The sequence below is a fragment of the Protopterus annectens genome, chromosome 11.part0, assembly GCF_019279795.1.
Source record: "Protopterus annectens isolate FY-2018-M chromosome 11.part0, PAN1.0, whole genome shotgun sequence".
Lineage (NCBI taxonomy): Eukaryota > Metazoa > Chordata > Ceratodontiformes > Protopteridae > Protopterus > Protopterus annectens.
In genome coordinates, this window is record NC_056745.1 from 463,536,956 (window position 1) to 463,550,377 (window position 13,422).

The following is a 13,422-nucleotide window of genomic DNA, read 5'->3' on the forward strand; positions in this document are numbered from 1 at the left end:
TAGGGGCAGACTTGAATACAAAAGACATAGTAGCAAAATTGCCTCACGGAAGAGTACTAATGCTACACCATCAGGTGTCAATCTTGCTCATGAAGAAGAAAGTACAGGCAAAGTTTGTCCTCAAGGTTCTGGGTTCAATGGCAGCGGCAATAACATTAGTACCACTAGGATGTTTACATATGAGAATATTACAGTGGCTACTCTTTGCTCAGTGGTCCATGCAGGAGTTACCCATGTCACACAAGATCCTCATTACAGACACCTGCAAGAGGGACCTACGTTGGTGGCTTCGGTCCACACAGGTAATGATAGGCAGACCATTTGTTCTTCCCCAACCAGTAGCTACAGTGACCACGGACTCTTCCCAGATAGGGTGGGGGGGCATTATCTGGGACAGACTGTTCAAGGGACTTGGCACAAACACGAGTACCACTTGCACATCAATGTCCTAGAGATGAGAGCGGTGCTTCTGATGTTCCAAGCATTCCACATCTCTCTTCCAACAGGTACAATTGCAATTCAAACAGACAATATGTCTGTGGTGTGGTACATCAACAAACAAGGCAGAACCGGATCCTACCCCCTCTATCGAGAGGCTCGAAGAGTATGGCAACGGGCGATGTCTTCTCAACGTTTTCTGGTTGCAACGCACATCCCAGGGAAATCCAACATGATAGCGGACAGGTTAAGCAGGACAATTCTTATGCCTCACGAGTGGTCCCCTCAAACAGGAAATTGTGAACTAAATTGTTCGCAAATGGGGCCAGCCTTGCTGCAACTTCTTTGCCACATCCATCAACTCCAAATGCAGCAACTACTTTTTCTGAATCCCCTCTCTGGGGGAGTCACCCAGGGATGCATTTGTTCACGATTGGCCCCGGGACTTCTTTACGCATTTCCCCCACGTCCATTAATACCCAAAGTTCTTCAGAAAGCCAAATCGTTGAGTCACAGGCAAGGAGCATTCTCATTGCTCCTTATTGGCCTCATCAGATATGGGTCCCTTTCCTATGGTCCCATCTTCAGGAGGAGCCTTGGATCCTGGACCCAGTGCCGGATCTTGTGACTCATCAGTCAGGAATGCACCACCCCTCAATTCAAAGCCTTAAGCTGACAGCTTGGTTGCTCCACTTCTCATCTTTGCCAGGCTTCCAGAACTATCCCCAGCAGTGCGACACATTTTGCTTTCATCGCACAAGAGTACAACTAGGAAACTTTATCTGAGCAAATGGAAGAGATTTTCTTGTTGGAGTGACAAAAACCATATCGACCCCTTTTGCAGCTCCTATATCAGCAATTCTGGATTTTTTAACAGAAACCTTTAATCAGGGTGCATTTGCAGCCACAATACAGGTACAACTAGCTGCCATATCACACTACCATGTAGGAGACATGGGATCCAATATAATGTCTCACAGATTATGCAAAGCCTTTCTGAGAGGTACATTCCTTTTAAGACCTCCCATAAGAGAACCACCACCTCCTTGGGATCTAAATTTGGTACTAGCTTCTTTAATTCTCCCTCCTTTCGAACCAGCCTCCTCTTGTTCACTAAAGTTCTTAATGTAGAAGACAATCTTTTTAAGAGCCATTACTTCCGCTAGGAAGGTTTCAGAATTACAAGCTCTCTCTATCCATCCTCCCCATTTTATTTTCCACAAAGACATAGTCTCTTTCAGGACAAATCCTTCTTTTCTGCCATAAGTATGCTCTTAGTCTAATTTAAATCGGTCTATTGAGCTACCTGTATTTTTCCCCAATCATGGCAACAGGGCAAAAAACGAACTTCACCAGCTGGATATGCATAGGCAGTTACGTTTTTACTTGCATGTGACAAAGGAATTCAGAAAATCTGACCAACTGTTTGTTTCATTCTCAGAAAACAGAAAAGGAACTTTAGTTTCAAAAGTCACCTTATCAGAATGGCTTACAGACACCATCACTTATGTGTATAGCTCTCAACACAAGCAACTACCAGGAAAAATGCAAGGTCATTCAACTAGTGCTATGTCAACCTCCACTGCTTTTCAAGCCAAACTACCCTTCGATTCAATTTGTGCTGCAGTCACATCAGTTAACCCTCATACCTTCATCACTCATTACAAAGTAGATGTGCCCCCCCCCCCCCAGAAACAGGGCATCCTTTGCTTCCACTGTTCTGAAGAGGTTATTCCCTTGAGTCACCAGAGAAAGAATGTGCTGTGGACACTGTCCAAATCATCAAGAATGAAACCGAGATAGGACAACATAACATAAAGAAGTTATGTACTCACCATAACGTTCCATGTTTGTTGTCCATAATCTCGCCTTCATTCTTGCATCCCACCCTCCTTCCCCTTTCCTGGAGGATAGAGAGGAATTTTTTGAAATTGACTATGAGTTCTCTAATCCCCTTTGTGCCTCATGGGTTATAGGCAGAGAGTTTGTTGCTTTTACTATGGTGGGTTAGATAGTCTAGTGACTGGTTTCTTACAAACAAAATCTGGGTAACTGTCGCTAGGCATCTTGGGCTAGGGTGTAGCCTCGAGCCAGTGAAAGCTCTAGAACGTTAGTATGTGGCCGAGTCGGAACCAATGCTCGGTTCTGAACCCAACTATCAAGAATGAAGGTGAGATTATGGACAACAAATATGGAACCTTATGGTGAATACATAACTTCTTTTTCATCAGGGTCCAACTGGACACCGTATCAGAGACTGCAACACTACCCTTATGCCGGGTCCAGCTCATTTGAGATCAGGTATCTCCCTTGCTGGACCTAGACCTTCCATCAGTTCATTTGATTCTTCAAGCATTAGGGTTGATGGCAGCTGCGATTCAGTTAGTGTCCCTCACTGAGGATAGTATGTATGTTAATCATTGGACCCTGGCAGTCCAGTGGTCTGCTCAGGTTTGTCCCATGTCCATGACCATCAGGGTGACTCAGGTGTGTAGAAATCACCTCTCTTGGTGGCTTCAGTCTCAGGACCTAATTCTAGGCAAGCCATTTTGTCTTCTCCCTCCCAAAGTGACCACGGATGCCTCCCTGCTGGGGTGGGGGGGCATTTTCAGGGCAGGAAGGTTGACGTCACATGATCCCCCACAGAGACCAAATTGCACATACATGTCCTGGAGATGACCTTCTAACATTGCAATCCTTTCAGGAGTGCCTTCCTCTGGGGACCATTGCAGTTCAAACGAGCAACATGGCGGTCATCGGGTCTATATTAAATAAGCGAACGCTTATTCATCGACCCTAGTTCAGCGAACACTGAAAATGCCGAACACTCCGAACAGTTATTTTTTTCCCCAGGAAAAAAAAATCGCTGTTCCACAAAAAAAAAAAAAATAAAAAAAATAAAACAGTATTTAATGTCACACACACCCCCCCCCCCCACTTAAATATACCAACTCCGAGATCGCACCACAGTGGAGGAAATGGCAGACTCCCAAAACTGGCCCAGCAATTTCTTTACCTGAGAAAAAAATTGCTGTTTTGGGTGTTCGGGATTTTCAGCGTTCGCTGAACTAGGGTCGATGAATCAGTGTTCGCTTTTTTAAGCGTTCGCTGATTCAATATAGACCCCGGTCATCTGGTATATCAACAAGCAAGGGGGAACACGATCTTATCCTCTATGCAGAGAGGCCATGAGGGTGTGGGAATGGATGATGTCTTCCAGGAACTTAATTCTTGCAACACACATTCCGGGCAGTTCCAACGTGCTGGCTGACAAACTCAGCAGGTCTGTCCTGAGATCCCACAAATGATCTCTGAATCCATCGGTGGCAAGTCAGATTTTCGACCATTGGAGGCAGCCGTGCTGCGATCTCTTTGCCTCCCCAGTCAACAACAAATGCAGCAATTACTTTGCCCTGATCCATCCAGCAGGGAAGTCACCCAGAGACTCTCTGATCCACAATTGGCTGCGGGGACTACTCTCTGCTTAATCTCCTACTCCTTTAATACCCAAGGTCTTACAGAAAGCTAGCCTCCTGAAGACTCCTCTTATCCTCATTGCCCCCTTTTGACCTCGTCAGGCACGGTTCCCCTTGTACGGTCTCATCTGAAGTATCCTCCCTGGATATTGGATCCCATTCCAGATGTCATTTCCCATCCCTGGGGGCTTCTACTTCCCAATCTCCGGACTCTTAGACTAACCACATAGTTTCTACAGTTCCAGTAATCCTTTCACAGTCCAGGCTTCCTGAGGTGCATCATCTTGGCATCCCAGAAGCCATCTATGAAGAAGGTGTATTCCAGTAAATGGAAAAGCTTTTCGATTTGGGCCAGACAGCATAATTTGGATCCTTTTTTTTGCCCCAATTCCTGATATTTACTGTTCCTGTCTTTTCTCTTTCAGGATGAGACTAGATTCTCTACGCTTAAGCTCCAATTTGCAGCCATTTCTAATAGGAACAGAGCTTTCTTTGGTTCCTCAGTGGTCTGGCATATCCCTCCTTGAAGCCACCCAGGGTTCATAGTAGCTGGGGATTCTGACCCATTCATGATGAATAATGACACAGATAGCATCAGGTAAAGAGTTAGGTACTTACCATAATTTGGAATCTGTGCTATCCAGTGTCATTATTCATCACATTCCCGCTGCCATCTGGGGATCTTGTAGAGCTTGAGTGGTTTATTTTCAAGATATTTTTTTTTTTTATTCTGCACAGACTTCCTGCATTCTTATTTGTTGAGCAAACTCGATCTGAGGGTTAGAGGTCAGCAGGGGATTATGGGAAGGGGAGGGGCTTGAGCTCTGGCTCTATCCATCAGTTGCCAGTTTGGATCCGAGGTTGGATCCAAGACCCATTCGTGATGACACTGGATAGCACAGATTCCAAGTTATGGTGAGTGCGTAACTCTTTTTATAAGAAGGATTTGTTAGTTTGATGAAGTCTTTGGTTTGGTGAAAGAGGAAAGTGCTTGCTGACAATTTGTGTGTGTGTGTGTGTGTGTGTGTGTGTGTGTGTGTGTGTGTGTGTGTGTGTGTAATAAAGTATCCATTCTTTACTAGCCATTTCTTTTTTTTTTTCTTTTTTTTTCTGACTTAAATATAGTTTATATTAAAGCAGTGTGTAAGCTGCTTGTGAAGTATAATATGAATGAATATAATAGCTGTACAGTTTTTTATTAAAGCTTTTGTCAGACACTGACTTTTGAGATGTTACTTGAATAATACTGTAGTTTTAAAAAACAGCAACTATTTTCTCACTGTTTTTTTATATACAGACAGCAAATGTTCATGGATTTTTAGTAAGTACTAGGCACATATGCTAGCTCTATAGTGCAGCGCGAGGGATGAAGCCATGACCATAGTTACAGTGACATGGTTTCAGCTAGTAAATCCAGATGCCAGAAGAGCTAGGAGAGAAGATAGATAGGAATGGCCAAGTAATGGCAGCTCTCACTCATCCTGGGAAGAAAAGAGGCAGTTTTGCTTACTGTGCAGTTGCACTCTAGTAGAGACAGTGCATATAGTACAACAGCAGCAGGAAAAGGTTACTATTGAGCACTTTGGCTGAAAGGTGTGTGTGTGTGTGTGTGTGTGTGTGTGTGTGTGTGTGTGTGTGTGTGTGTGTGTGTGTGTGTGTGTGTGTGTGCGTGCGCGTGCGTGCGTGTGCGTGTGTGCGCGTGTGGCTGTGATTATAGAAAATAACACTGATCCCAACAATTGTGGCAATGGGTGTAGGATATAAAAATGCTCACACTGACCCTATGCATCTCTCCTTTCATGGAAAGTGACTCAAGCTTGCGGAAACATTGCATTAATCAAGAATATGTTTGTCCAGACTTAAGCATTTCTTTGTTAGAAATGTTATCAGGTGGGTGTGTTTTGACATAAACCTGCTACTTATTGTAATACAAAATAGAAGGAAAAAAAAACACAGCAAAAGTCTGTTGACGGTGTACATATCCCTTCACAAAAGAAGTAGAGAAGTGCATTATTTATTATTTTTTAGCAATAGTTTTAACACTGCATCTTTCCTAAAATGTGTTTTTTTATCTTTCCCTCAAAACAGTGCAGATATACTTTCTTCAAGCCACTGGAAACTTGTGTCAGTGAGAACCACGAGTACCACTGGCATGATGCTGTAAAGCGATTCTTCAAATGTCCTTGTGGAGCCAGAGCTATATCCCTTGACAGACTTCCCAAGAAGAACTGCAGGTAATGATTTTTTTCCTTTAGTTTGAGCTTGCAAATACAGCAAAATGCAAATTCTTTTCCTTCATTCCAAATAAAGTTGAAAAAAATTGTATGGTCAGTTCTGGTGTAATCTTTTTATTTGTTAGCCCATACGCCTACTAGGTACAAGTGTCTTTTTACAGTGGCTGTCCAGGAACACTGACTAGTCAAGCATCTTACTTACAGTGCAGTTGCACAGTCTGACTAATAGATGAAGCCCATTAGCAGCTCATAGTCTGACCTATTTTACTGTATGGCTATTTGCTCTGTCATGCTTCAAGCAGCTTGAGAGGAAAAACAGTCATGCATATAAATAAAAATGATATGGCCCTCTGTGATACTTTAAACACTTGGGTGCTTCTTTCTCTTCTCTCCATAAAATCTTGAGCCCTTGTACTTACACATGCACTTGCATACCCTTTAACCCATAGATAATCCCTGTTCTTTCTGTCTAGTTTGACCAAAAAAACAGTATAGTGACAGTGCTAAAACCAAACTATTAACCAAAAGTCCCAAAAGCACTGTAGAAGCAGTCCGAAATGAATGCCATCTGTCTAGTTCTCTTCCTAATGTTTGCCACTGGACGGTTCCCATTATTTGATGCCTAAAAGTAAAGTAGTCTTAACAAATAAACCTGCAGCTACCAGCCAGGGTGACATTTTGCATAAGGATATGATGATAAGGACTAGTCCTTCCATTATGTCAAGGGTGATGGCAGAACTTACTGTTAACTAGATGATAATTCTAGTATTCCCTGCTGCAGTCTTCACTTTTGGAATATCCTGCCATGCAGGTAGCCCATGGCTAGCCATTCTACAAAACTTTTCCCCCCTTCTAGAGCTTTGGCCTATACCCTGCTTTTTGGTACCATGACATCAGTAGTATAAAGGGTGCATCGGTCAATGCCATCTTCAGATCTTTCTTTTCGTGCAGTAACTTTCTTATCTCATTTCCATGTGTAGTTGTGCAGTCATTCATTTGGCAAGTATCAGATCTGATTTGGTCTTCAACCTGTGGGAATACGGATCCGTGCCGGCAATATTACTAGCATCAGCTCCAAGCTCCAGACTCCTCCCCTTACCCATAACACACCTCCCACTGCCTTCCATCCCCAGATCTCGTTTCCCGTGATTTGCTTATACATGGTGTCTTATGAGCTCCAGCTAGCAGTGGGTTATTTAACTACTGTTAAGTAGAAAACTTTCACTTTTTTGTCAGTTTAGACTAGTTTAGGTACCCCTTCTCCCCTCCCATCGCTTTGGCATAGAGTGTTAGTCTGGTTAGGTAGATAGAGTAGTTTGTTACGTGGTGCCCCCCCCCCCCTTAGTGTTGTCTGTAGACAAGTGTGGTGAGTGGGTGTGTGTGTGTGTTTAAGTTCAAGAAAGTATTTGCCTGTCTTTTTTCTAAGGCTTTCTTTCTTCACTTAGGATGGCTGAAAAGCATGTGTTTAAGCACTACACAGAGTGTGGCCATAAGCTGTCCCCAGCAGATAGCCACACTCTCTGTGTGTTGTGCTTGGGTGTAGTCCACCTTACTGTGGATTGCTCCATTTGTGCAGGGTTCAACCCCCAAGCTTTAAAGGATAGAAGGGCCAAGTTGGCCCTCAAAGGTCTTCTTCCGCCTACCGACTCTCTTTCCTCGTCTTCTGCTTCAGTCACAGCGGCTACTGTGACTGCCTCGCCCTCCTCTCTCCCTCTGGTCTCTCTTCCCTCCCAGGCTGGGACTCAAACTCCTGCATCTAAGCCTGTGGTAGCTGAACAGAAGAGAGGTAGAGAAAAGGAGAGAGAGTCGAAGACGAGGGAAAAGAGGAAGTGGTCCCCGGACCTCGCTTCTCCAAGCAAGTCAGCACGGATCTGTGACTCCCTTTGGTTCTGATCTCCGAGGTTCTCCCCGAAGCCAGAGGAGGCATGTCCAGTCTCGGGCCTCGGTTCCCCGACCTGCCAGGTCGGAGTCTGTGCCCTTGTCATGGTCAACCCTCTCTTTATCGGATATGGATCTGGATAAGATGATGAGGCACTTTATCTGTACACAGATCCAGATGGGGGGGCTTGCTTCCTTTCTTTCAACCCATTTCTCCTTCTCTGATCTGACCTTCGGGTTCGGAGTACTCTGATCCGAGGTTGGCCTTGGTCAGGGGGTCGGCACCAACAGTACTTGTTTCCTCGATGCCGACAGCTGCCTGGAGCATTTCAGATCCAACCAGTTCGGATCTGAGCCACTCTCAGAGCCGGAGCTTGGGTGTCGGATCTGAGGGAGTTGAACCTTTTCCATTGGCTCAGGCTTTGTCGGGTCATGTCCCCTCCCTCGGAGCTCCGACCACCTCGGGCCCGTCTCCGATTCTCGCGTCGGACCTGGGGAGACTGGCCTCCTTGTTAGCTGCCCAGGAGGTCCGCTCTCCTTAAGTGTTCGATGTGGTAGAAAGGATCCTTTCTGTCTGATCGAGACCCCTGACCGCCCCCTTAGACTCCTTCCAGACCCCTCGGCTCTGTCTTCGGTCCCCATTGTCTTACCAGAGGGACAGCCCATGCTCGAAGATCCCCAGATGGTTCCCCCCTAGAACAGATGGCTTGCGAGAGCCCCCCGGAGAGCCCCTCCAGAGTTGTGCCTCACAAGCATATGTGCAGGAGGCGGCACTTGGACTCCCCCCGAGTCCCTCACTGAGGACATAGATTTAGATGATGGAGAGGGTTCCCCAAGATCACCTCACGATGATGTCTTCTTTGGAGACATTATGGAGATCCTGCACCAACGGGGAGGTTGGTCTGCCCCCAAGCCCTCTTCTGATGAGTCTGTGTTCCTGGAGGCTTTCGGCACAGGCCCGTCTACTTCCTGGGTGTCCCCTCCCACAGATCCTTTAGTAGATTTGGTCACCTCGAGGGCGTGGAAGGAACTGAACACCATGGAGTTTATCCCCAAGCGACCCGATAAAATTTTAAGCCTTCCCCATTGACAGGCCACCCTGGAATAAGGGCTCCCCTGTGGATGCCATAGTGGTGGCAGCAGCCACTAAGAAGGAACTTGCTCAGGAGAATTCCTCGGTCCACCCTCCTGACTGGGAGTCACAGATGATGGACCGCCTAGGGAAGCAGGTGTATGCTTCAGCTACCTTTTTGATCAGGGAGCTGAACTGCTTGGCCCATGTTACTAGACTCCAATGCAACCTAGTGCAAAGTATTCGTGACTTCGGAGAGAGTTCTAAACCTCAGGATGCATGTCTCCCTGATCTACCGTTCTCATCTCCCTACGGTGGAATCAGTGTTGAGGGCCCTAGGCTCGATGGTGACCATAGCTCTTCTTCCATGTGCTCGGTTGCACATGCGGTTCTTCAGTGGACTCTAGCAGTTCAGTGGTCCCTGTTGGAACTGCCATTAACTTATCCTATCCACCTAAGTCGAGTGTGTCGGTCATCCCTTATATGGTGGATGAGCTCTCCGGACATTTTGGAGGGACGAGTTTTTGTTCCAGCCCCGGCCCAAACCACAGTGACAACGATTGCCTCCCAACTCGGGTGGGGGGGGGGCATTGTTTGGGCAGGAAAGTTCAAGGCCTGTGGTCCCCCATAGCGACCAGCCTGCATATCAGTGTCCTAGAGATGAGGGCGATCCTTCTAGCGTTGCAGGCCCTTCATGCCTTTCTTTCTCTGGGGACAATTGCCATTCAATCAGACATGTCATTAGTCTGGTGTATCAACAAACAGGGAGGGACCAGATCTTACCCTCTTTGTTGCGAGGCCATGAGATTGTGGGAATGGGTGATCTCCACCGGTCGCTTTCTCATCGGATTGCACATTCCAGGACAGTCCAACATCCTAGCGGACAGGCTAAGTTGGACCATTCTGATGCCTTACGAGTGGTCTCTGAATCTGTCCGTAGCAGAACAGATCTACAGCAAGTGGGGTGAACCTTGCTGCGATCTCTTCGCATCTCCTTCCAACGAGAAGTGCAGCAAGTTTTTTGCTCTGAACCCCCTGCTGGGGGAGTCCCCCAGAGACGCTCTAGTTCATGCTTGGCCTCCCAGTCTTCTGTATGCTTACCCATCAGTACCTCTCATTCCAAGGTTTCTGCAGAAAGCTTGTCAACTGGGGAGCAAGGTGATCCTCATTGCCCCATTCTGGCCTCGCCAGGTATGGTTTCCCTTCCTTTGGTCTCACCTTCTAGCTCCACCTTGGATCCTAGATCCCATTCAGGATTTGATTTCACACCCCTCGGGGGTGCCTCATCCGAGTCTGGACAGCATGAAGCTCACAGCTTGGCTGCTCCAGTTCCAGTAATTGCTAGGACTCCCGGACTATCCTCCTCAGTTAGATCTATTTTGCTAGCTGCTCATAAGTCTTCAACCAGAAATGTTTATCGCAGCAAGTGGAAATGTTTTTCTTTCTGTGCCTCTCAAAGGAGTTTAGACCCTTTCACGGCTCCTATTTCCGCTATTCTTGATTTTCTAGCTATTTTCCAACATGGAGCTAGTTCTTTTACTGTCAAAGTTCAGTTAGCTGCCATTTCCCATTTTCATGTGGGCGAGAATTCTGCATCCTTAACATCTTCCAGACTGTGTAAAGCTTTTATCAAAGGCACCTTTTTGCTGCGCCCCCCGGTCAAAGATCCTATTCCCCCGTGGGACCATATTACAGTTCTCCAAGCTCTGGTCGCTCCGCCTTTCGAGCCTGCCACAACTGCAGATCTAAAATTCCTATCGTGGAAAACAGCTTTTCTGGTAGCTATTACCTCTGGTAGAAGGGTTTCAGAATTACAGGCCTTGTCCATCAAATGTCGGTGCATGATTTTTCATAAAGACAGATTTTCCTTTCAAACCAATCCATCCTTTCTTCCCAAGGTAATAAATATCAATCAGACTATAAATCTGCCTGTGTTCTTTCCCAATTTTACGAACAAGATGGAATACAAGCTACACATGTTGGATGTTTATAGACAGTTATGATTCTATTTACACAGGACAAAACATTTTCATAAATCTGATCAGTTGTTTGTTTCCTTCTGTAGACCTTTTTGGAGGAAACCTATTTCCAAGGTCACTAAAGCTAGATGGATTTTTTTCATGCATTTTGCAGGTCTATAAGGGCAGAGGCATGTCTCCTCCAGGTCAGGTAAAAGGTCATTCCACTAGGTCCATGGCTACATCTGCAGCTTTCTGGTCTAGAGCGTCTTTGGATGACATTTGCTCTGCAGCTACTTGGTCCTCATGTCATACATTTATTTCTCATTACAAATTGGATTTGACTTCCAGGAGGAGAGCATCCTTTGGCTTCACGGTGCTCCGGAATATCCTTCCATGAGGGCCTCCCAGGAGTTTAGTAGCTGGGGACTCTGTCCCACAGGTTGAAGACCAAATGAAGTAAACTACTTCAGATAAAGAAGTCATGTACTCACCATAGCATTCCATCTGAGTAGTTGTACTTCATTTGTCTTCAACCGTCCCTCCCTCCTTCCCCCGGACCTTGGCGCATGATCAGCCTACGGGCTGCAGTATAGGTCACAAGTATATTATCAGGTCGAGTTCTCAGTATAAGTTCAACAAAACTCGATCTGGGGATGGAAGGCAGTGGAGGTGTATTATGGGTAAGGGGAGGAGTCTGGAGCTCGGAACTGATGCTAGTAATATTTGACGGCTCGGATCCGATACGGATCCGTGTTGCCACAGGTTGAAGATAAATGAAGTACTACTACTCAGATGGAACGTTATGGTGAGTACATAACTTCTTTTTTTCTGATAGAGTTAACTACCCCAAGGGGGGTTTCTTTCATAGTTTTGCATGATAATTATGAATGTCTGACACAGATTCTAGTACAAAACAACCCATTTCTAAAATCATTAACTGCTTGACTGTGATAAACAAATACCCATTAAAGACTAACACAGCAGGTGGTTTGCACCATTTTTTTCTTGCCTCAGACTGGAGCAAAACATGGTCTCCTGTCCTTATTGCTTGTCATTTACCCAAAGGGAGTATGTTACCACCAGCGTTCTCTCCTAGAGTTCACTACCAAAAAAGGGGGCTAATATTGGTTTAGGGCCATTATGGTGTTGTTCAAGGCCTCCAGGAGCCTACCTTCAAAAAAGAAGCATTTCAAAAATAGGGAGAAGAGAAAGGACCCCAAGGATGTCAGGGTTTCCATGGTCCCGAAATTCTACACTAGGCAAAACATTTTTAGCTGCCCCCAAATAAGGAATGCTATGTAGCTGAGGCCACTGACTTAACTGCTTTACAAACACACACTGCTTAGTGTCTAACTTTGAAACCAAGACATGGCTTTCTAACCCCAGACAAGACACCATCAGGCCTGGAAAAGGGAAGAAAGGTAATTATATTAAAAAAAAAAAAAAAAAAGCTAAGGTGGTATTGGTCCTGAAATACTTGTCAGACCTCTACAAATCACGTCATTAAAAGTTCATGCTTGTGTTATTTCAGGCTACCTACCTATGGATCCCCCTTTATTCTAGACCTTTTTATAAATTAATTGTTGAGGGAAGTGATTCATCTTAAAATTGTCCTTTCCATCTCTTGATCCAGCAGTTCCGTGACCTGTTCAGTTCCTCTCTTGGAAAACCTCAGCTAGACATGTTTCAGAATTGAAAGCATTAATGTGCAGAGAACCCTTCTTAGTGTTTCATTAAGCTAGAGTGGATTGTGTACCAACCCCTTTTTTGTGCATAAAGTAGTTTCTGAATTGACCCTAAGTCAGACTATCCTGCTCCCAGTGTTTTTTTGCAATACTCTAGAATTTGGGAGAGAGAGAATGCTACATCCCCTGGATATACACAGTCAGATGTGTTGCTTTCAGAGAAATGAAAGTTATGTACTCACTGTAATTATAGATCCTTTCATTCCAGTCTGTCCAATTTGACCTATGGGTACTCAAACCTTTTATTGCTCCAGCCTTGCACCCTTCCAAAATTATTTTCCCATAATGCTCTGCCCCCCCACACACACACACACACACACACAATCAACCTTGGGTAGTTTGATGCCAAAAATGTGACTCAGGAGAAAAACGTTTGCTCAGTTGCTAAAAAGGTGAGGAAGGAGGGCGGTTTATCATATCAGATGGACTGGAATGAAAGGGTCTATTTTTATTGTGAGTAAATAACTTTCTTATCCTATTTATTCAGTCCATCTGATCCGACCTATGGGTCAGAATCCCCAGCTACATAACTCCTGGTTGGCCTCTTGACAGGAGACCTTTCCGATTGGAAGCCGCAAAGGAAGCCCTGGCTCTGGAGGAAAGATCCAAATTTTTTTT

The 13,422-nt window shown here is 45.4% G+C and overlaps 1 protein-coding gene across 1 annotated transcript in view; it reads left to right on the plus strand.

The window, feature by feature from the left end:
• Positions 1-13,422, plus strand: part of MCM10 (minichromosome maintenance 10 replication initiation factor) — a 948,221-nt gene that overhangs the window by 838,597 nt on the left and 96,202 nt on the right. The window contains exon 19 of the mRNA XM_044087964.1: positions 6,003-6,148. Coding sequence (XP_043943899.1) covers positions 6,003-6,148 — 146 coding nt within the window. The remainder of the gene's footprint in view (positions 1-6,002; positions 6,149-13,422) is intronic.